Source organism: Pomacea canaliculata, linkage group LG1 (assembly GCF_003073045.1).
Source record: "Pomacea canaliculata isolate SZHN2017 linkage group LG1, ASM307304v1, whole genome shotgun sequence".
NCBI classification, from domain to species: domain Eukaryota; kingdom Metazoa; phylum Mollusca; class Gastropoda; order Architaenioglossa; family Ampullariidae; genus Pomacea; species Pomacea canaliculata.
In genome coordinates this window covers 42,445,195-42,470,557 of record NC_037590.1, presented here as the reverse complement: position 1 = coordinate 42,470,557, position 25,363 = coordinate 42,445,195, and the positions used below count along the sequence as shown (strand labels likewise).

At 42.6% G+C, this 25,363-nt stretch overlaps 1 protein-coding gene across 4 annotated transcripts in view; it reads right to left on the bottom strand.

The window, feature by feature from the left end:
• The window catches only part of LOC112562745 (rap1 GTPase-GDP dissociation stimulator 1-like), a 34,367-nt gene that overhangs the window by 4,561 nt on the left and 4,443 nt on the right, over positions 1–25,363 (bottom strand). For 2 of the 4 annotated variants that reach the window (XM_025236222.1, XM_025236229.1), the window contains exons 5-14: positions 22,757–22,903; positions 14,864–14,992; positions 10,031–10,156; positions 9,293–9,439; positions 7,956–8,087; positions 7,458–7,595; positions 6,113–6,238; positions 5,347–5,436; positions 4,468–4,644; positions 3,792–3,920 (exon numbers count right to left, since the gene is read on the bottom strand). In XM_025236222.1, the coding sequence (XP_025092007.1) occupies positions 3,792–3,920; positions 4,468–4,644; positions 5,347–5,436; positions 6,113–6,238; positions 7,458–7,595; positions 7,956–8,087; positions 9,293–9,439; positions 10,031–10,156; positions 14,864–14,992; positions 22,757–22,903 (1,341 nt within the window). Of the gene's footprint in view, positions 1–2,214; positions 2,287–3,791; positions 3,921–4,467; positions 4,645–5,346; positions 5,437–6,112; positions 6,239–7,457; positions 7,596–7,955; positions 8,088–9,292; positions 9,440–10,030; positions 10,157–14,863; positions 14,993–22,756; positions 22,904–25,363 lie in introns of all 4 variants that reach the window. The other 2 variants (XM_025236214.1, XM_025236237.1) reach the window with 2 other exon arrangements.

Sequence of the window (25,363 nt, the reverse complement as noted above, 5' to 3'; positions counted from 1 at the left end):
TCATTTCAGTCTGAAAATACATATCTGCAGACAGTTTGTTTTTAGGTCCTGCTGTTTGTTCATTTTTTACTCTGATGGTTATTGATTATGTGTTAGATCAAATGAAGAAGGCATATGAAAAACACAACATGGAAACACAAAATTTCCTGTATGCTGAAATCATATGGAACTAATCTGTTGGGTCATAAATCACAAGATATTAATACAGTTTGAAGAAGATATCCATGATTTGAGAAATCCCTAACAATATGAAGCTCATGCTATTGGGTAAGGTTGGGTGAAATTAAACAAATCAACAGCAAGAAAAAATGTGTACAATTTGAATATGCTCAGATTTATTACTGTGATCATAGCTAATGGCTGTGTTGTACATTATTGATACTAAAGCTTATGACCTACTCTGTGATCACACCTTATGTCCATGTCATAAATTGTTAATACTACAGCTTATGAACCACTACTATGATCACAGCTACAGGCTGCTATACATTTTTGATATGACAGTTTGTCTACCTATTGGTTAGTACGATCTCCACTTGTAAACAGCTTTAAGGCTTCTGTATGCCTTATGCAGATATTTCATTTTAACTGTTAAAAGGCATCACCATTCTTCTTGAGTTATTGTGCTTTTTTGATTGATTGTGAGTGCTAATACCACAATTACATGTAAGTGATTACTGCATACATGGTATTCAGTGTACAGTGATGTGTTTATTTTCTGTTTTTCAGTTTCAAACTGTACGTAAAGTACGTAAGATAAAATCATGTGCTCAAATCTCATTGTGCCTGTTAAGTGTTTCCCTTGCTAGTAAGTTAACCCCTTTCTTTTAGCTCCATAATAGGATCAATGAAAGTTTCCAGAGCCAGCAGCTCCTTACATCAGTCTTTTATATTCATTTATTGCTTTAGTATTAAGTCCTAAATTTTTTTCTCTATAAAATGTGTTTTTAGTATGTATTTCGGAGTGCTTAGAATGAATTAATTGGATTGACATTGATTTATATGGAAATGATTGCCTCAGTTTTTGTGGGTTTCAGATTTCATCGATTACTTTTGGATAGATTATCTACAAAAACCAAGGTTTCACTGTACTTATTCATAAATACCAAAAGTATAGACCTCTGCTGCATGTCTGGTGCTAAAAGATAGAAAATAGGACTACGTACACTCCTCTCCTTTGTTGTCTGCACTGGGTGACTCCATTTGCTCTTGCATTCAGTACAATCTTTGTGCTGTGTTTAAGTTTCTTTGCAGGCTCCTGCCCTCACTATTTCCCATAACTTCTTTTACTCTACAACTCTGCTCTTTGTCGGATGACTGTATACTAACTATTCCTGTCATTAGAACAACAACATACGGTCACAGGATTTTCAGTTACTGTGCAGTAAAACAATGGAATCTCTCTCTCCCCTTCCATATCTGCCACCTACCCACCATCGAATCCTTTAAATATGCACTAAAAACACATCTCTTTCATAAGCATTACTTCTAAGAACAGCACACATAATTCCCTTTCTAACCCTGTCTTTCACTTTTTTCATTTATTTACTAGTCTGCCTGCTTGTCTTGCTCTGCAGATTCACGAAACTCAATCCTTACTGTTTATTACCCGATTCCTCTTTGGGCCTTCTGTCTTATTTTATCAGTACTGTTGTTTATCTTTTCATCCATCGTATGCTGTCCATGTCTCGTTCTTGTCTGAAGTGCTGAGAGCATGCTCCTTCATGAGTTTGAATATGTGCTATATCAATCACACATTTACTATTATTATTTGTACTTTTTTTTTTTAGCTATCTAAAAGCATTCTATCAATCCATGTTTTCACATAGCTAAAAATGCACTAAAATACTAAAAGTGCGGCACTACAATGTTGATACTACTGAAAATAGCTGACAAGCAACAAAAACGAGATACAGATAACTAAGCATGCTCACATGCACTCACATGCCCAGATGTATGCCTAAATGCACATAAGTTTCCAAAGCAAATTTTCTGTTAAAGACACATCTATACTCACCCACTTTCTCTCCCTCACAGACACTCACAGACTATATGCACACTTGCACATGCCCACACAACCAAACAAAATAAAAACCTTTAACGACTGGCAAACCAAATGAAGTGGGTAAATTTTATATGAAACTAATAAACCGAGGGAGGCTAAAACAACAACATATCATAGAAAAGAGAGTGGAACGAAGGGAGGTAACCTACTGAGCACGTCAGGCATGAGACCTGCGCAGACCAGAAGACTGCAGGGGAGGGATGGGGAGGCAGTGGGGGGAGCTGCAATGCACACACAGCAGAGAGATAAATAGGTGATGAGCCATGGTGTGCTAGGTGACCATAGCATGAAGAATCAACCTCTCCTAGTCTATAATGTACTCCTGTCCATTAAAAAATCTGTCACACAGGTACAGAACACTCAACAAAAACTGAACAGAAACAGTCACATTTAAAGTGAGTAGATCTATGTTGTAGACTTCAGGGAGAAGTGCACATGCAGACTACAAGAAACTAACAGTTATAAGACTGATTGAAATGATAAAATGACCAGAGACTCAATAGAGGAAAGTACTGTCAAAAGAGGTCATATTGTATGCATCATGTCAGGGAAAAAAACCTTCCTCAAGTTCATCCTTATATTTTGCAGAATTTTTGTGGTTGTCTAAGCCACAGTACAACCTAGCCCCATCATGTCTTATGCTATGTAACTATGTGCAGCTGATTGAGCCTGTGGTCAGATATCTTCACTGGCTTGATGGGTTATAAACAGCTTTGATGAGAAAATATTTGATTGCTTGATGGGTAATAAACTGCTCTACCTTGAGTCTTCATTATCACCACCATGAGTGCCTACTTCTATAAAGCAGTGCACAGCACAGCAAAGCTCTCAATATGAGACAAACTCAACCACACATGATATTCGTTGCTTAAGAAAACAACTGAAAATAGAAATTGCTGCTATCACATCTTATAATGCTGATTTCACAAAAAAGTGGACAGGTACTCAATTACCCACAACAATTCTACATGACATACAGTTGCTTAAGTGTCCATAACAAAGCTACAGGTTGGACAGGTGTTCATGTCTGTCAAATCAAAGTCTAAGTAAAAAGAAACATTATTCAATGCCGGCTGCTTGTGATGCAAGATGTATATCCAAAACCCTCAATTGCACCAGTGACTGCTGGTGGATCTGGCAAAAGTGTACAAGAGTCCTCATTGAGATTACACTAATTTTGGCTGCCAAAGAGATTGAAAAAAAAGATAATTCCTAAGGGTCAAAATAAATTCAAGAATAGGACTGAAATGATCAGAATGAGATCAATGACATGATGTGTGTATCAAGACAACAAGGTGCACACCACTCAGCTCACCAATCTTCCAGCCAACCAGCCCCACCTGCAATAGTTCAGGACACTAACCTACAGCCCCTGATCTCATTATCCTAACTGTAATCAATAAACACCTTACAGCCTGCTTCCATCAAGACCCAAAAGACAAGAACTGGGTGGATGATCTCAGAAAGGGTGAAAAACTGAGATATGAGAATGCAACTGTCTGTAGCGATCAACTATATTTCCTGATGCCTTCTCACAATGTGAGATATGCGATTAGAGAAGAATTCAGCAAATGAATTCCAAAGATGACTGTACAAAACTGTGTATACACAATATGTAGCTTTTAGTTTAAAGAGTTCTCTCACTCATGGCTCCCCATAGTCCGGTGAAGCATAAAGAAAAAATATCAATATCTCATGAAAAGATCTGTCCAGTGTGGACCCTCACCTGCAGTTGATAGGCTGCGCACCAGGGTGAGAACATTGCACAAGAGTTCAGCAGGAGCACTTTTGTTCTTTACAAGCCCTGACACGGTCCCCACTAAGTCAGCCTCCTTCAACGACACAGCAGCATCTCCTGCACATATAGAAAATTTTGATGTACAGCTATGCTGACTTACTAGATAATGTGATGTTCATACAGCTACAAAGTCTTACTACACACAGTGACATTCATATAGCTATGCTGTCTTACTAGATACTGATGTTTGTACAGCTATGCTATCTAAATAAATACTGTCATGCTCATATGGCTATGCTGTCTTATTAGATACTGTGAAGTTACATGTTACAGCCATGCTTTCTGTCTCAACGCTATCTTTCTCCCACCTTTAGTTAACCAGTTTGCATTCATATTCATTGCACTCGAACAGTTTTCAAAGAGCTGCAACTTTCCCCATTTATCATCAATGTTCCAATATTTAGCAATATTTTGATACGATAATTTCAGGTCATAAAACAAATTTTGAAATTTCTTATGAAACTGTTCATATACCTGGTAAAAAGAACATCCTGGTAATTTATATAAAGCTATTTACAAGAGTAAGTCATACAAACAGCCCAGGAACTCTACCAGGCCTTACAAACAAGTATTGTACAGCCTCCTCTGAATGAAGGAAACCCACCAGGAATAGTTGATGCTACCAAGGTGAGAGCAATCAGTGCTTCATTCTGCATCACAAGATGCTCTGAAGTTGCCATGCTCACCAGGTGAGGCAAACCCTCTTCCCGCACAATGTTACGCATCACTTGTGATGACTTGCTGTTCTTGATCATTGAAGCCAGGAGACGGACTGCTTCTCCTTTAGTAACATTGAGTGTGTGTGTATATGTAAGATATGCTACATATATATAATTATATCTATATGTTATATCACATATAACATGAAGTGTGTATATGCTACATATAACAATATTTATTTATTAGATATACTACATCTAATATTCATAAGAGGAAAATACAGTGTAACACCACCAAGAATCTTCTGCAACCATTTAATACAAGGCAAAATATGGACATCACACTTTGGAATTCCACAGAAAAATAAATAAATCATGTCATCTCTTCTTCTGCTAATAAACAGATCACACCAAATGAACAATGAAAATAAAAATAGAGACACAAAAAAAAAAAGAGTCAATCAGGCAAACAAAACAGAAAAAGAAATAGAAAAAAAAGTGATATTAATATTCTATTCTGCTAAAAAAAAAAAAAAAAGAATTCAGAAGAAAGTCAAAGCATTCAGACAAAACATGATGACAGCACCACAGAGGAATAATTAAGCTAACAATATTTAACATTTCTTTTACAGATTTCATTCTGATCAACTTAGATAAAGCTGAAATATTTAATAATAAGAATACCTTAATCATATGCAATAAATGTCTGCTAATTAAAGTTGAATTCAAGAAATGAAATGCTTTATAAATAGTCATTACAATGACATGAAAAAAAAAAAGAGATATGAGTTTCTGAATCTTCTATAACATCGTCAAGTTTTCACCTTTGACACCAGCATGTTCTTCCACAGCACACCAATCCACAAGACAGACAAGGAAATCATGATCTTGACCAAGTGCAAGGGCTGCTGCCTCTAGAAAAGAAATGGAAGAATAAATAGGTTGGAAAAGGTCAGACACAACTGCTGCTACTTGCAAAGAGTGAAAATGCAGCAACAAGGTAAAGGTAAGACTTGTTAACTGTCCTTAAAGGGGTTAGATAGGAGGACCTGTAAGCAACAGTCAGAGGTAACAAAAATGTTGACTGAAATGCAGTAAATAATTTACTGAAATGGTAGGTATACTAGAAGAACACTCATATAATACAAATTAACATTTATTGAAATAGTAGATACACTTTAAAAAAAATACACAGAGCTTAAAAATGAACCTTCTTAGAGTTATGTCCCACACCCTTCTCAAGAAAGAGCTATGTAGAAAACTTTGGCACCAGATGGCAGCTGAACACTGACTGCCCTGAGTAGTACTTAGGCCCAGAGTACTGCCTATGGTTAACCATTTTACATAAAATTTTGAGCCTGAGTAATATTTGAGTTCATTGCCAAGGAAGTTAGTATTTGCCTTTGTGTTAAAGAAATTTTAAAACCCCCAGAATTTTCAAAAGGTTTTTATTTATTGGGTCACAAATTTATCTTTGAATTCATGTTTTTTTTTTCTGACTGAAATCCATAACATTTGTGCACATTTTATCTATTGGAATGATGACACGTTTGTAAATACTTTAACCAAGCGCTGAGGCAGTTTTTGTACCTTGTCCATCAGTAAGCATGCGCAGAACTCCCAGCAGCTTGAAGACCACCGCCATGACCTCTGTGTGTTTGAGTTCCAGCACTGCGCGCATGACTCCTGCTTCTAGCAGACGAGCCTTATTGCTCGCTGTACAAAAGATGTAGAGACATAGTAATAAGATTAGATAAGACTATCTATCCCAGAGGACAATTAGATGCAGCTCTATATGGAAGCATAAGAAAACAACAATACCAAAACACATTCACATAATCCACTCAGCTAAATAGGTTCTCATACAATCATGGTTCAGGCTTACATATAATCTAGATTCATCTGCACATCATGGCACACAGAATTCGAACAGTCGAAACAATGAAAGACAGCCTCAGTCTGTTGGTTCTGCATGCAGGCAAACAAAATTGGCAGCCTGATAGAAGTTGATGAAACTCTTTCAACAGGACATGTCTGTCATTGCGTAGAATTGTAGATACTTTCAGAACTGTCGGTCTGATAACAGTCTGAAGATCACTCTGGGCTGTCTTAATAACTTTGGAGCAGGTGTAACAACACAATTCAAACTGCTCTTATCCTCCACTTGCAAACTATTGTAAAAGTTTAAACAAGGATAGCATACCTTCTATATGGGATCTATAAAATAAGCCACTGGAAGAAATCTCTGGGAGACTGAGAAAGACTTCAGTTTCCAGAGAAAGAAGAGGCAAGTATATACAGGATAAACAAAAGCAGAGATAAAACACAGCCTTGGGGTGAGCTGGTGCATGTTGTGATGGAGTTAGAAAAAAAAAAGCCACAGACATGTGCTTGCTACTGCCACAAAATGAATAATTCATAACACTAGCTGATGGTCATGGGAACATGGATGTTACAACTATGTGAGATGAAACTTATGCTAGCTGTAACATAAATATAAAGACCTGATGTTAGAACTATTTTAAATAAACATTACTGTGAACTGTACCATAGACACATGCTGTCAGAACCACTTCAGGTGACAATAGACACATTATGTTGGATGAACCTTATTGTTAGCTGTACCACAGACAAGCACACACAAGATGACAAAACTATACCAAATGTGTCTTATTGCTAGCTGTACAATAGACACCACCGATGGCTAAAGATTGGTAAAGCTATAGCTTAATGACTGCAGGAGGTGGACACGTGGCTCACTACATCAAGGCCACAGCATATGGAGTGGGTTCAACCTTCTCCTTCTGTCTCATTCTGTCCTGAGCTACCCAGGACTTCGAATCTTTTTACAGGAGCCATACTGTCCTGCAATACCAGCCATACTTACTACTGATAGAGCACAGGATAGCCAGACCACTACGACCATTGATGATACCTGGAATGGCTAAGTTGCGGAGAGAGCTGAGTACTGCGTGTTGAAGTGTAAAGCTGGGCTCAGCACCATCACCAGCAGCCAGACCTGACAGAAGAGCCTCCACAATACCAACGTCCACCAGCTGCTTACAGTGAGCATCTGCAAGCATATGATTACAAAATAAGTCAGTGAGGAAATGCACTGATTGAAGCCATTCAATGATGTGCACAAATCTACAAATATTCAAAGATGCACGAACTCATATATTTTTACTCATTCAACTGGTCATACTCTTTTTCTCTCTCTCTCTCTCACTCACACATTCTTTGAAAAACCCTATATCTTACAAAATGTAAGAGGGTAATGAAAAGAACATCCTTGATATCAGCATGAAGATGTTGCTCTCTTCAGTCATGCAGAGAGTACAGCTCACTGCTTATACAAACACTGTATTTATACAAGGCAGACTGATCACTGCATACACAAATATCTACCATTATTTATATAAGGATAACTGACCACTGCGAGCAAAATTGCCAACAGCCAGGGCACCCAGGACTTTGAGGCTATCAGACTTTGCCTCCAGCCACTGCACACACTGCTTGAACACCATGCCCTCACCTCCACCATACAACTTCTCCATGCTGCCATCTGTCACAGGAATATTACCTCAGTTACTGACATACTACTTAATTCTATGGATGTACGCAAGATACCAAATCTTCTATCTGATTATCATATAAAACCGTCACATCAATACATGGAAACTACCAGAATGATTTCAATGTGTCTCAACTAGTCAGCATAGATGGAGACTACCAGCACGACCTCAATGAGCATAAACCAATCAGCATAAGTGTCACCCTTAAGACACTAAAACAAACATACATACATCTCTTGACTTGTACAAACTGATGATCACTGGACCAATGACCTGGGTACTGTGGTTTTTGTCAGGAATCAAGATTATCCCCCATGAATGGTATGTGTGCTGTGCGGGCCTGTTAAACAGAGCATGGGCCATGAAACCTGTGCATGTGCTCAGAATGCTCACAAGAGTTCATCGCAGTTCGTTTGGAAGACTCTAGCGCTTTCCCCGGACAGGTGTAGGATGAGTTTTTTGTTCTCTTATCCATCCCAGCAAAGTTCTTCAGCCGAGGAGTAATGTGTTCTGTGGCTAGGTGTGGGACTACTTGAAACAGTGTTTGAATGCAATAAATGCCATCAATAGTAAACAAATGAGAAGCCCATTGACAGGTCGTTGTCTCTTATTGTTGAAAGAACATGTGTGGACATGATGTGTGAATTAGTACTGTATGCGCCGTTTCCTTGACGGTGTCAATATGGTTCAGTATTACTTTCAGCATCACACTGTTTGGGTGGTTTATTAGGCTTGTAGTTCTGAAGTTCTGGCACTGTTCATTGTTTCATTTTTTTTGGGATGAGGTATGAGTAGTGATTGTTTCCATTTTCTGGTCCATTTCTTGCATCTTTCCCACCTTGCATAAGGAGCTCATCTGGAATATTATGAAGGCCACCTGATCCCTCCATTCATGCTGCATATAGCATTCTCAGCCTCTTCCTGTAGGACTAGTAGATCTTTAGGCTCACTAATTCTAGTCTGGTTACTCTGAAGGAAATTGATGTATGTGTTCATCTGGAAGTTGTAGATGTCTTTGCAAGTTTTGGTTCATCAGTTTAGTAAGGCTGTGAGAAGACAACCATTGTTGTCTTCAACAACTGAAGTCTTTTGTTGACCTGACTTGACCTATGACCCACAGAGGGTTTGGAAGGATGATAGGAGAGAAAGGGTGGAGTAAAGGAGCAAAGATTTGATGAAAGAAGAGTGTACTAACCTCCAACTAGCAGAGACAAGAGGAGATCCGAGGACAGTTTCACACACTCTTCACGGTCTTGACTTCCTTTTCCTGAATTGAACTGAATGATGCGGACAAGGTGTGAAGGTAAACTTCCCTCTGCCAGTCGATTCCTCATTGTTTCCACTGGGCATAAACAGTAAATATTTTATTAAGAGCTTTACTTGTCAGCATTATGCACTACAAGGATGCTAATATTTAAGGCTAGTCTAACATGTTTAGCAATATTACATCATAAGTGATCTGTCACATGCAGTGCAGCATGCATATATTTGTTTATTCTGACATAAATTGCATTGTTTAATGCAGGGCTTCAACTCCACCTGGATATGGAAGCATTATATAATTTTCACAAGTTTATCATGACTCTATTCTATTGTATCCTTTAGGCTCAGTCCTCTTTTCTGCCAAAAGATAACAAAATTTGATAAAAACATCAAATTCGCTGTGCTTGTTAATGACTTTCTTTCAGCATGGTTTTCAGTGAAAAGAAGATGCAGGTAGCGTGACCCCATATCCCCTTATCTGTTTGGTCTCTGTGTGGACTCTTCGACTCTTGCTATATAACTGCATGCCATGTATTATACATAAAAAATTGCATCGTACACATCAAACTGTGTGAAGCATTACATATTACTTAAGCATGCATCTCACCTACCTATACACATGCACACCCACACACAGACTCGTGAAACTAGTATAACCAAGATAATTCACCATTCTCTGCCAGACTGTTGAGCTGCTCCAGCACCTGGCACAGGGAGGCACCTGTCTCCTCCCGCTCTACCACCTCCAGCAAAGTGTCCAAGATACCTGTCTCACATACCTGCTTGCGACCCATCTCTGTAAAAGAGGTAGAATATGCCACAAGATTAGAAAAATCCATTTACCATCAAAGGAACCAAACCACAGACATTCCTATCAAGTGTGTAATACACAGAACCTTGCAATACAGCAACAGAAAAAACTCTCAGCTTTAAGCCCAGTGTCAGTATTTGAGAAGTGAATATTGTTATTACATATTAAGTGTTGTATGCACCTGGACAGAGCCAGTCCACTACACTTTACAAAGAAAACAAATGTAAAACTACTCAAATTAAATAACAATTATATAATATATACATACTGATTGAAAAGGAAAGACAAAAGAAGAGAAAGAATTTAAAATCTAAAAAGAGAGATAACCTGGATGGCTAAGCAGATCAGGAGAATTGTTATGACAGACCCATCAAATTGTTTTTCTGGTGGAAGGGGAACCTTTGAGCTGCCCCTCCTTCCTGACACTTATAAAGGTGTAGGGGGAGGGTACTTGTGCTGTGTTGTGACTAAACTCGGTAACCTCAGCATATTTTCTCTTGAGTAAAACCACGTTCATTATTTGTTTAATAACAATCAAAATAATCGAGACTTTTACTATAGCGCTGTGGACTAGCTGGTGTTTGTCATGAGCACAGCAAGGCAAAGCACCTGATTCCCTGCCTACAAGTGGAGGCCTTCCTGACATCACTGTTTTTTCATGTTAATGAGCAATACACCTGAGTTTTCAAGTTTGAGCCTGGCCTTTGAAGACAGAGTGCTGCAGCCTGCAAGGTAGCACTTGCTGAATACTGCCTCAGAAATGCGTGAGCGATGACACTGTAGGCGCCATGTCTTCCAGCCCTGTCTTGTAAACCCTGCGCCAAAAGCCGGCACAAACAGCTGGTATGGAGGGTGTGTGTAGGGAATAGGGGGAGAGACTGAGCTAGAGACGGCGGTTCTGACACGAAAGAGAGGCTTGAAGCAAGCGATGACTGAGATCATCTACCTGTGCCCTGCTTAGTGGTCTTAGTGATCTGAGTGGTCTGCTCCTATTCCATTCCTGCAAGTGAAGGGGCTGAAAGTTGCTGCTGGGGGCCGGCTGCACTGCTGGTAGAACTCTGGAAGTTAATTAGGCGAGTGAAAGGGGTGATGGCCATAATCTGGTTTACCAAACTGTCTGCACATCACTTCCCATCCCTCCTCGCCAAAACTGCTTATCAACTTCTACACTTCACTCTACAAACTTCTCTCACTTCTAACATACTGTCATTGAGATCAGCCTTATAAGCTACCAGCCTTTACATATCATTCTCCAACCTCCCTCTATCCCCCGAAGATGGCTCTCAATTTTCCCCCTAATTGGCTTCCCTCTTCCCACACACACACCTCTCGACCCGTTAACCCATCTATCTGATATATACACGTTTAAGAGCGCTCGCTAAGCCACGTCTATTGGCAGCAGGCTGTGGGCTCTAGCAAAACGAGAAACAGCGAAGATAATGGGAAACAGATCGGTGAAAAAGCCGCTGGTTTTAATATAAGAAAAGGCACAAATAACACAATGATTGACTGTTTCATTTCTCTTCTGTCACCTCTTTCTTCTCTGCATCGCCCTTCCCTCTCCCTGCTGAGCAGAAAAGAAGGAAAATATGAATGTAGACTTAGTAGACTAGGCACACAGCTTGGGAAAGTAGTGCCGATGAGGGTGGAGGGGAGGGGCTGATAAACCAAACTTGCGATTGCCCCGTATGTACCGTTTGGACAATTATTTTTCTTCCACTACAATATAGCGCTACTCCCATTCATGACCGTGTGCCACACGTGACTTATACTGTAACACACGTGATCTATACTACTCGTGCGATGTACGCCAGCTATTTTATCTGGCAGTATTCATCAGGACCTGCAGACTGCCGAGTTTGTGGGAGTGCTGGGCTCAGTGTTCGCCGAGTGTTCTAGGAATGTTGGACGTAATATCCACTAAAGAACGCATGTTGTTCCTCTTTAGACTGGTGGCAGCATCAGGCACGTGCTCCACACAGAAAAGCCGCAATGCGCATGTTCAGCACTTGAGTGTCCGGTACAGTGGCTGGCACTAACACTCCGGCAGCCTCTACACGACACGACGCACGTGATCAACATCCACAGACCACCCCACTGCGTCCATTCCATCGACCACACGTCGTCACGTGGTCTCAAACTCCATCCAAGCCCCACAACTGCATCCATTCCACGCCAGGGGCGTCCTTCAGCAGAAGTAAACAAAGCTTAGTGCAGTGCTCGTCCTTGGTCTTGTGTAGAAAGCCCTTGTCTCGCTTCACTCTCACCACTTCATTAAAGCGCGACGATCATTAAAACAGACAGGCTAGCAATGAACGCCAGGGTCTGCAGGACAGAAGGAGCAGTTGACAAACTCATCACCATTCCCTCCCTTCTCTCAAGGCGAGTGTTTGTCATGTGTGAGACCTCTCTTGAAGCCATGGGGACGAAAGGTGTCGCAAACCTGTTTTCTCAAAGCTCAGGGGGTGAGGGATGGGGTGGTGCAACAGAGAGAGGGCCGGGGGTTGACTAGCCATATTTATTTTTCTGTAACAGAAAACGGCATTACTGAAAGGAGGGAATACAAAATGTAAACGTAGGACCAGGGAGGAGGGGTTTTGATTTACTTTTGTGTTATGGTCAGTGAGGTGGAGATTGACCCTTGACTGTCTTCGCTGTATTGTGATACTAAATCTTAAACAGACTAATTTTATTCAACCTTTTGTACCAGAAGTCATTCTTCTGACAAGGTCGTGTCGGACAGTCAACTGCGAGAAAGACTGTTGTGTTTGTTTTTCATATTGGTGTTCTGGATGTTGATGGTGGCTTCCTGACAATTAAGCAGCACAAAAAACTGTCAGAGACCATCTGGTGTGCACGTCTGTGCTGTAGGTAAAATACATATATATACAAAAGCATATGTGGCAATGTTGTTGAAATACAATTTTTCATTGAATTTACTTCTATTTCATATTTTGTTCCTTTGTGTGTACTGGTATGTACAAAATTTTACATCTCGTACGAAAGCAAACTGTGAGGTGTGCGAGTAACAACGTTTACAAAGGAAGTGTTGGACCTTAGGAAGAGCAAGTGGCGATAGGTGAGGCGTGGCAAGCAACTTCCGCTCACATGTCTTTACACAGACAGTAGTTTGATGATGTCTTTAAATTCACCTTCTATACAACACAAATGTGACATAACAATGCATATTACATTTTATTATTGGTACTTGCTGAACAGGGCTTGAGAGAGAGAGAGCACGGCCGCAGGAAGTTATCCACCTGTACATGCGTGGACGACACCACGTGGCTGGTGGTAGGACAAGAAAGAAATGTGATGACACACAGAAAAGTATCAGGAAAACGACGATGACGAATTAAAAAAACGAAAACACGCACGAATAAAAACAAAACAAACGAGAATAATAAAAAAAGGGGTTGGGGAGAAGAAGATTAAAAAAAAAAATGCGTAGGACACGGAGAACGTTGGGAAACAAGAATCAGAAAAACACAAGTTAAACGGACAAAGGGGGAGGGGGAAGAATCTGAGGAACAAATAGAGATAACGACAGTGTACGAGCACAATAGTACGACACTGGTCATGACCATTAATGCTAACATCAGACAATGACGAAGGAGGAAGAGGAGGGTGACGACAAGAGCGCTGTCAAGAGTAAGGAAAGACAATTTAGTTTAGAGAAAACAATTTCCATTCCTTCACTAAAGAAAGCATCGCACTTGCAGCTGGAAGCCATGCTCTCCTCTCAGGAGAAGCGCTGGAGTGAGTCCTACGTTTTCCCTCATCAGCTCTCATGGTGCCCCTCGACACCCCGCCACACTATTTATAGATACACAGCCTGACATCTGGGCACCACGCACGTAGCTAGGGGAGTGGGGCTGGTGTACAACACACACACACCATTCTGTCAAGTGCCCGAGTGTCATATGACGTAAAACACGTAGTGATAAGGTCTACAGCACACCTGTCAACGTCACATGACGTAAAACACGTAGTGGTAAGGTCTACAGCACACCTGTCAACGTCACATGACGTAAAACACGTAGTGGTAAGGTCTACAGCACACCTGTCAACGTCACATGACGTAAAACGCAGTAAAATACTGTTATCGCCCCTTTCTTTCACATCTCTTAGTCTCTTCTGCTGGTATTCCTTTGTTAATTATCTCTCAGCTAAAGTCTTCGTCGTTGCTGTTATCGTTGTTTCTTTCCTTCTATTGCACGTCATCCTCATCGTTGCCCGTCGTTCTGTCCCTTCATGTCCTACATACCAACCCGGTGTTTGTACGCTCAGCTATAAGCGTGATTCTGCGCTATACTATAACAATACAGACTATATAAATTATTATTATAGCACCATGCTCTGCGTCATATGACCTTAAACAAGCACAGTGCCAAGGTCTACTGCACCAAGTTCAGCTCAGAGGACGTAAAACACACGGTAGTATGGTCTGTTACATGACTGTTATCATCATATGACATAATGCACAATGGTCACACTGCTGTCCAGTGGTCAGTCAGCATCATATGATATATACTGCGTCATATATACTGTTTAGAAATGTCTGCCTGTACTTCACCTTGTGTTATCGTCAGTTACAATAATACATAGGCTGGTTCTAGTCCCAGGTCGGTAGGAATGAAATTAAGTGGGCTATATGATTTGGAATGTCCCTCGTAAATCTACCCGACCCACCTGAGTCGGCGATGCTGATGATGGAGGCCATCGCCATGTTCACTAGGTCCTCGTCGTCGGGGTGTTGGTGGAGACACTGGTCCAGCAAGCCCAGCACTCCAGCCTTCACCGCCTGCTCCTGCAGCGTTTCTGTGAGATGACAGCACACGAACGCGCGCACACACATCCACACACGCACACCACACACACGTATGTTACTGAACGATTTGCTAGTACAAGCGGCCAGACAGGACAGAGGGAGACAGGAAAGACAGCACTAGTACAAAGACCCAACTGTCACTAAACATCAAACAATAACCTAAGATTGCGACACTCCTTATTTCCACAATATGACACCATCGTCGTCTCTACACCCACTTTGCAGGCAAACAACTTTCTCTACAATTTGTAACTGCTGTTGGTGATGTATAAATCCTACATGATGTGTTTTGGTGGTTAGAGATGGAGGAAAAGAGACCGAGAGACAAAGAGAACAACTGAAGTGGTAGGTTTGGCAGGTGACAAACAGTGAACCTTAATGCCTTTTTTTCGCTGGTGGCAACAAAGACCAAACTAAAGTACCACTGGGCTGATATTGTAACATTCTTTTCAGTCTCGGCTACATGAACACTGGCACAGGCCCAGGGCCGTGTGTGTGCATACTGACTTTTGTTTGTGTGTGCGCGTATTTTGTGTTTGTGGATGAGTATTTGTTTGTGTGTGTGCGCGTGAGAGAAAGTGGATACCGTCCTAGTGGGCAGACACGAAGCACCTGGATGTTGTTTGTGTGTGACAGAGGGAAACAGAGAGGACAGACAAGTGTGTGTGTAGGAAGAGAGAAAGAGGATACCATCCTAGTGGGTAGACACGAAGCACCTGGACAGAGGGAAACAGAGAGGACAGACAAGTGTGTGTGTAGGAAGAGAGAAAGAGGATACCATCCTAGTGGGTAGACATGAAGCACCTGGATGTTGTGTGTGTGCGTTTGTGTGTGTGAGACAGAGAAAGAGGATAGCGTGGTTGGCTGACGTGAGTGTGACTGTGTGTGTGTGTGTGAAAGAGGATACCGTCCTGGTGGGCAGACACGAAGCACCTGGTTTTTGGAATAAAGAGTTTCCTGTCGATAATGATCAGACAGCCCCCCGTGGCTGACCCCGTTACTCATCCTCACCCGTCAATATCTCACGCAATCACTCGAAACAGTTCGCCCTTAGACGTGTTGTCCGCAGGTGTGTGTGTATGTGTGTGTGTACGCGCGTGTGAAAGCCAGGAGCTGGGAGACAGCCAACGTTTTCTTGTCACACAATACGAAGAGTTATACAGAGATGAGCTGTGTACTCTTCATCCCATTTCTTTGTCTTGTTCAGGTACACGTTTATATACAGACCACGAGTTGAAGTGCATGCAAACGAGAGAAAAAAAGGAGTCTGCAAATGTCTGAAGTACAGTACAATATAGGTCTGTAGTATGCCAGCAGTACCGTACAATATAGGCAGGGTTGTCCATGGGACATATTTTTCTATCCCGTCCCATCCCGTCCCATGGCAATTTATGCCTGTCCCATCCCGTCATCTGTTTCCCTTTAATGGGATTCCCATGGTATTAACAATCCTATGGACAACACTGAAAACACTTTTCGGCTTTTGTTCTATAATTCCTGCTACTTCACATACAATAGATGATCAGAGGAAAGATTTAAATCCTTGATGAATGAAATAACAGTAAATTTATTTTGCAATATCAAGTATCGACTACCATGGGAAATACAAATGTGTGCTGTCCCATCCCATCTGGGATTCCCATTCCTATGGACAACACTGAATATAGGGCCAGTATGTCTGTAGTATAGACAATGTCTGTACTACAGAACTGTGTCGTATGCATTTTAATCACGTTTCATCTGTTTCCGCTTTTTTTAAGTTGGGAGGAGGGGGCTCATGATGCTTACAGCACACACACTTATACAATATTTGACTATGATCTTTATCATGATTGCTATGCTCTTTATGGGAGTGTCTGTATGTGTGTCGTCCTGTATGAAGTGAGTAGTGCTCACGCCTAGCAGACCTCTGTTGGAGGACTTTGTCTTACCATCTTCATGCAGTCAGCGCGTGTAATGAAATAGCGCTGTATAAAGGTCCTCTCGTCTCCCAACAGCAATAGGGGAAATAAATAAATAAGATGCACAATGGAGGATGTGCTCTATAAATCGTCGTAGTATTATCCCCTGTTAACCTCGGATTTCAGGCTAACAAGCAGTCCATGGAGTAACCTGCCCTTGCTGTAGTCAGTGGGAAGTGGAGCGGCTAACTCGGGGGTAAACGTCAGACGACTTACACTGCACCTCACCGGCTTCACCTCTCTACAGGTGAGCAAATGAAGAAACTACCAACACCTCGCTGCCCCCTTGCTACCCTGGGCTTATTAGGCCAAACAGATTGTCCGGCACTGGGTGTGTCATCTCTCAAGCCGCTGCTGCATATTAAATGCAACTCGTTCCCATGGCAACTATCACGGCAAAGTGTGCACTTGTTTTATTAATGAAGCTTGAGGCCTGTCTCTGTCGACGAGTTTATTGAGCGAAATGACGATGTTAGCATCACCAGGCGATTATGACCGATGTCCGTATCATCCTGAGTTGGACTCACCGTCACCACACACACACACACACGGCAATGCGAGACACGTGATTACCGCGCGATGACAGAGATGTGATGTGCTCACTGGGCAGTGTGAGACATGTGATGAGATCCCATGATCAGAGAAAGTGAGTAATGCAGAAAATTAGCTTTCACTGTATTAGATGCTACCAACTGATCAACGTGTGTGTGTGTGATAGAGGGAGAGAGAGAGAGTAAAAGCGAGACTGCATATAAAGGCAGGAATGTGTGCGCATGTGTAAACTTATTCTATAGTACAGACAACATTTTGCTATATAGGTTTTACATTTTACATTGCAACACAAAAAGCTAAATGTTGAAGATCTCGATACACTCGAGGGGGTTAAAGAATAAAAAAACCTTGAACCTATGTCATTTGATGTGAGAGATGTGATGAAATCACTCCCCGATACATGTGATATGATCACCAAGGACCGTGGCGCCATCGTTTTCCATACTGTTGTGTTTCTTGGGATAGAAGCAAAGAACACCTCATCGCTTCCTAGACATGGCTCCCTACACACACGCCGTACACTTGCCTCTATGTTAATACGAGCAAAGTGTTGTTTGCTGGCATGTAGGCAAAGTAAACACAGCGTGCTTTGTTTATCGCAATACACCTGTGCACCTTCACGGAGGAGAAAATGGACCTTGTGTTCTGAAGCTGCTTGTGGAGAGAGGGAGACAAAGAATGAGAGATGGGGGAGGGAAGGAAAAATGACCGACTTCTTCGTTGAACAAACTCTTCGGTTTGTTTCAAGGTGAAATCCCTCATAAAACATCAACAATATGTATAATGACATTACATTTTAAGGTTTCCACTTGCACACATTCAAGTTCACTTTTCATTTCTATTTTTGAATACTTCAACTTCGAATCTAGGACTTTGTTTGATGGCTGCTTCAGGTTTGTTTAGAAAGACTCGCATGACTACATTCGTAACCTGCAAATAGGGTCTTGTAGACTCGAACACAGTAACTTTCGATCGGCACAAATAAACAATTTGTGTAGCGTACTGTCAATCTCATCCTTGTATCGGGTCCAAATCAACTGACTAGGGACTACATCATTTTGTAGCGGTATTGATGCTCTTTGGTGGACGATATTCCGAATGCACACTTAATACGTGCTTTTCTACAACACCATATTCTTACCATATCTACATATCTCTCAGGATGCCCATAGCTCTTATAAGGACTAAAGCTCACATCTTTCACTTGTGTATATATATATATCATTACAAATCTTTGTCTAAAGGTCGTACAAATATATTCCTACTACCGACACTTTACTGGCGCCAGACACATCAAAGACTACTGTTGGGCAGCTTGACTGGGACGGTGTCAGCGCGAGGTGACATTGCTCACTTCACACTGCGTACTGCTCTGTCACCTCATCTCGTAGTACTCACTGTACTGGTAGGTCTGCAAGGTTTGCTGGTCAAAGTCTGGTTGTTTTTGAAGAACGCTACCGTCCTCAGTTGAAAGTTTTACAGGTCTTTGCAATATTCAGCTCATCGGTCTACTACAGAAGGTAGCCACTGCTGTCTTCGATGACTGGTGTTATCTGCTAACCTGACTTGGTGAAGGTCTTCAATATTTGCTAGGACTTCGTGCTGTTCCTTCGTGCTGTTCCTTCCTCTATGATCCGGCACTGGCCCTCCAGCCAGCCAGTTCTCTCCAGTTGCCCTCATCCCTTTCCTGATGGCACAGTTCACTTCTTTGTACTTGAATGCTGCTTGGGTGTTCATTTCTTTTCTCTCTTCAAGGCCCTCAACTGGTCACAGAGATCTTGGATCTCGTTTGTGACCCAGGGTTGGTTCTGCTAGCACTTGGATTTTTGACAGCAGCACCTGTGATGTTTCCAGCGAGGGCGTCTACATCACAGTCCACCAAATTCAGAGGCCTGCAGCTTTGGACGACGATTTCAGCAACGTTTGCATCTTCTCTAAATCAGTCTCCTAAAGTGACAGGGTTTAGGGTTAGGGTTGACGAGCTGATGTAATTAAGACCTACTCAATGCAGATAATGCTTTATACTTTCTGAGAAGACTTATTAAAAACACTCGCTTTCATTCGAAGAGACCCAGTGAAGGCGTCTATTTCCCATGGGCATACCAACCAAAAGATTTCTTGCTAAAAGATATAGCTAGCTTCTGGAAGTGAGGTTGTTTTTATTGTCTGTTACTGTCATAGCGGTCAGACTATATGTTGTGTTACTGTCACTAGAGGTCAGACAGTATTTATTGCTCGTGTTACTGTGACGAGAGGTCAAACTGTATTTACTGCTCGTGTCACTGTCGCTAGAAGTAAAACTGTATTTATTATTTGTTACTGTTACTGCTTATTGTAAAGTTTTTTCTACCCACGTCTGGTGTGTGTGTGTGATCGTCTGCGAGCAGAGGCGCAGGTGATAGGGGTTGGTATTTTAGGCCGGTAAATCAGCCGACCATGTAGCAGCTGCCATATGGTGAAAAAGAACAGCGTGCCCGAGACAAGCTCTGAAGCCAGAATCTCCCATCTTTACTGTATTAGTGTGATCGTCCATTATTAGGTACCTTAATGTGGACAGAACATATTGCCCACTCAAAACGGTGCACATTTTATCTTCTCTTTCATATGTTTTATCAATACATTTTGCCGCTTCCAAGCCAGTTTTCACACCAGCAAAATCCGTGCGTGCGTGCGTGCGTGCGTGCGTGCATGTGTATGTTAGATGCACTGCTTGTTATGGCGACATACTAGTCAGCAGATACAAGTGCACTCAAGGTGAGTGTTCGGCGACACACGGGCTGGACACCAGGCACTCGGCAGCAGTAGCATTAACCGTCTAGTTGCCTGTAGCTCTTTAGCTGATTACACACTGGGACTCGGGGTGGGGGTGTAGTGGGATGGGTCATAATGGTGACACGCTGGCCAATTCGTTTAAAAACGTCACAAAACGAGTGGAAATCGTAATGAGATCATCTGCAGCTCTGCCAAACGTCCATCCTCCCTCTCACCTCCCTGGTCGCGGTTTTCCTTTCCCCGTGACCACTCCTCCGGCGGGTGTTTCCTGCTGGTAACAACATGGCTGCTCTCTAAAGCATCAAGGACTCACTTGCCGGTTCCCGACTCCATCTGCTTCCAATTCCCCACGCTGCGATCAAGTCTTGTACCTTCTAATACCTGCCTCAGGTCAGAAGCCTAACAAATTTACCTGATGGATTTGTTGTGTACGCAGACCTTAAGTCGGGTGGATCAACCTATCAGACTTTGCCATGTCAGTGCCGGCAAGCGATAATTCGCTCATGTTAATTTTTCCAGGCACTTAAAGGCTTCTGACGGGGCTGGCTGCTAACAGGTAATAAATATAACGGATGCCCATGTACGCTAACAAATTCTGGGTTTTGACTGTAATGCACATATTATTCTGAACACAGGATTTCATCTTACCTCAAAACAGCCCACGATAATCTCATTTCTCGGAAAACAAATCTCCCAACCATTATCACATTTACTAATTCAGACAACAGCTGCGCATCACAGATAGAGCACATTCCGCAGGACAGTGGTGGTAGTGAACCGTCACTTCACAGGGATGCCTAGTTTGGGGTTATCTTCCCAACCGGAAGTTGCATGCGAAAGCTGAAACGTGCGCATTTTGAGGGGAGGGGAATGCGAAGGTGCAGAACGGGTAGAACGGAGATGAAGTGATGTCAAAATATGGTTTTATCTCATCCCATGGACGATAACTGTCGCCATGACAAAAGAGGGCGTCTTATCGGCATTAATGTATACTGTTGCATTTGTTTTAAAGGGATTGTAAAGGCAAAATAAAACTGCTAAGAATCTCGTTAGGAGTAGGATCAGTTTGAATGTCTACTTTCGTGTCTGTTCATGTGGAAAAAATTGAATGTTTTATAGGATGTTGTCTTTAATGAGAAATTATACCGACTCTTTAGTCTCTCTCGTCCTCCGATGACATCAACTCCATCCCAGTGTCAGCTGATGACATGATATGGTTGGACATTTCTCATAGCAATCTTGATTGTTATAACTAATATCTATCACTAATCCAACTAACCACACACCACCGATCACTTGAGTTCAAATCCTACCAATGACCGCCACGTCCTGTCCCTCGCTGATGTCACACAGCACCACAGCCTTATCACCGCGGTCACAGCCTTTACTATACCTTTAATAATATGAATTAAAGAGTTTATTATATGACTAAATAGCTTTCATATTTGACAATACGTGTTTACTTAAAAAAATACTTTGGGCGAAGTCATCACCAGAAAGATAGTAACACAAGACCCTAAGAGCGAAGTTACTAACAGAATTATGAATTTTTCGGTACAATTAGAAGAAACAAGTGTTTTGTAAACGACGACCTCAGATAACGAACAACGATGATAAATAGTTACTTAGAAGACGCCTACATCTGAACACATGGAGAAAGCAGTGCGTTATTCCTTGACACACTTGGCTGATGAGTCAGTCAAACTCCCAATGACAGTCATTTCAAAGCCGCTGGCTGATCTTGATGTCGTCTAGTCATCTGTCTTCCTATCATCTGTACCATAGCTTTCTGACGTGTGCAGAGTGTTGGTTCTAGATCTTCTACAAAAGCATGCACCTAGGTCTGGAATGAGGCAGGGGGAGGAATAAACACGTCTCACATGCCCAATAACACGACTCCTCGCACCCCTTTCACTCGCCACTATCAACCTTTCCTTTTTGGGTACAACCGACCTTCACTGGATGCCTGTCCTGTATTCGGATGTTATTCTTGCTTTGGTCCGAGTGGCACTGTGCCCAGGGGCAGCCTTACGCATGTGCAAGCTGCGCACCTGCAGAAGGCCGCCAAATCCCAGGGGTCGCTACGCCAATATGTATTGAATATAAAACAGAAAGAGAAAATAACGATACAGCTGACGGAAATGTGGCCGAAAATATTGTCTTCCTTGTTTATTAGTTCACTGTGTGAATGTTGCTAAAGTCGGAGCAGTAAGCTATATATAGTATATATTCTGCGGTCACGAGAATATTATGGGCCGCCACTTGGTTTTCTTGACATTGGCGGGCGAGGGGGCCGCCCAGGGCCGCCACGAGCCTATAGCCGGCCCTGTGTGCCATTTTTCCTTGAAATGTAAACAGCCCTTCTTTAACGCCCCATTTACACAGTTGAAGGTCAGTTGGTTCGCTTAAAAGATTTTTTTCCCTTTTTTGACTAACTTCACACTATGAAATTAGATGTCATTGACTCACCACACTCGTTAGTGAGATTTAAGATGAAGCCGCAGGCGATAACTCTCAGCTTGCAGGCTCCGTCCTCAGTGCTGCTGATATAGCGCTGCAACAGGCTAAGCAAGGCAGCCATGCCGCCCCCCTCATTCACTGCGGCACGACCCTCGTCTGCAACAGCAACAATACAGAGGATACTTCTCTATTTCTCTCTCTGTGAGAGATAGAGAGCAGGAGGGATGCACATATTGAGATGAGATACATAGACGCAAAGGAATAGGAAAATGCTCATACATATATGCCAAGTGGTGAGAGGCCGATTCATGTTTGATTATAAAAAAAAATTTTAAAAGTAAAGGGAATGTCACAAGCATTTATTTATTCACCACAGTTACAGTAAAAAGCAAGCAACTGTGCAAGCGACTATTTCACATTTAATACTTCTCTTTGATTCAAATCGCTATCCACGCTAATGGTGTAGCTCGTAGAATATGCTCACAGTGACAAATTCTACACGCCAAGTCACGCTAATACGGTTGGACACCTTCCCCCGTTTTCAGTTTTCGCACGGCACTAAGTAAACTGCTAAATGCTGATTGAATATTGCCATACGACACACCCTTTATCTAACTGATATGCTGGTAGACGACGAGCCTGCGCTCTCATTCGTTTCCAGCACACACAGAGTTCCGCTGACCATTTCAATCCCGCTTTGAGCCAGAGAAGTCACCCGAGGGATCGAAAATCTACTATGTCCACTGAGTCCCTTAAGCACACCCAGAAATTATCTACTGATAATAGTCAAAGACGTGGGGGGGGGGCGCTGAAGGTCCTTGGACATTGCCTCCCCAAAGAGGCACCGGAACACTCACCCTCTTCCATGTGATATTTTAAATCGTCCTTTTCATTATAATGAGCGGGTTGGACTACTGTGTCTCCACATAGCTCTTACACTGATGCCAGAGAGGAGACAGCAGCGGGTACTTCCTTCGGTTTCTAAGTGAGCACACATCATCGCTCAGTAGTTACAGCGAAAAACACATCATCGTTCAGTGACAAAGGTACACGCGTTTCGAGGTACAAAGAAAAAGAAATGTTTTAAAGACACACGACGGCGCTAACGGAATAGCTGTACCTGCCTGCATCTAATCTTCTGTCGGCCCTACCGTCTCGTCAAAGCACAGATGTTACGAACCAAGGGAAGTACAGGGTGTTTTCCTATTCTTCTTTCCCGCACGCAACATCAGCGCTGGGCGTGCAACACTGTCACAAGGGGCGCGGAGCTGCTGATGTATTCCGCTTTCATTTTCCACGAGCAGACGTTCTCTTGCTCAAGTCATTCTTCTCGCCTACAACTTCGATCGATGATAATTGGCCGACAGACTGACCTCTTGAAAAGGAAGCAGCGAGAAGGAGATAACAGGCACAAGCAGTATTCACGCCCAGCTGTCTGGTGCGGGAAGACCGGGGATGTGAGGACTGCTGCATGCATATCGCTAGACCCCTACCTGTCGCTGAGAACTGTCACGTCGCTTGCGACGATTACACATAATCCCCTTTTCTTGAGGACCGAGAGTAATCGTTCCAGTTACAGGACCACAAGCAGAATACGGATTAGGGGAAACATCGAACATTAGCAAAGCACGAATTCGCATTCACGTGTCCAGTGAAGCCATTCGCTGCCCTCCCCTCTTGACAAGTTTCAATGACCATCGTTATGTCCTTGGGTTCCGCGGTTTGACAACCTGCCGCCCGTCGCGCTAGAGCTCGGCGTCACTTCCTGTGGCGAAGTCTTCTAAGACGAGAAGCAGCCTGTAAAGATGAGACAGCAAGGCTAAGTACAGCCCAGTAATAGCCAGTTATCACGTTGTGTGTGGGCACCACATCGTCCACAGGACAGCCATCCCGCACGCTGCCTGGCTTGCCGCGTCAGCAAACTCGCATTCCGCTACTAACCCTGACTCCTCACACACTCAACCAAGGGCAACATCAAGGTTCCTTTTTTATCCTGATAAGATTTATACGGCATTCAGATCAAGCGCTAGACAAGGACTCTCCACGCGGGCGCCCCACGATAGAGAAGTGCACGAGGCTGCTTGCATTTGCGGGCTGCCTTTCTCTGGCATGCTCACTCTCGAACATTCCATCGCACTGACGCTGGTTGACTCATCTGCTGGACTCCAGAAAACAGACCATCAAACATCACAACACTTGGAGTGAGCTTTTCATAAATACAGACACCGACATTGAGGACCTGTTCGTGTGCACCTTGTGGGAGCTGCAGTTAAAGCTTAATTAAAAAAAAGAAAACCCAAGCAATACCCTAAAGTGCACACCCTTAATGCCTGCGTTGCTTATGAAATGCGGTTGCCATGTCTGTTTACTCGTATGCTCGTTGTACAGTGACCTGACATGTCACCATGTGAAAGACTGAAGGTTATCATGAGGGCAGCAGGCACGGCACTTTTTACCAATCACCGACTGACTGTGCCACCCAACATGACACATGTGTGAGGCAGGAGGGTGAATGAAGTATGATTTGTTGGTGTTGTTGATTTTGGATGACGATATCTTCTCTCAATATGTATCATAGTTGTTACACACACGCGCGCCCATCACCCAAACTGAGAT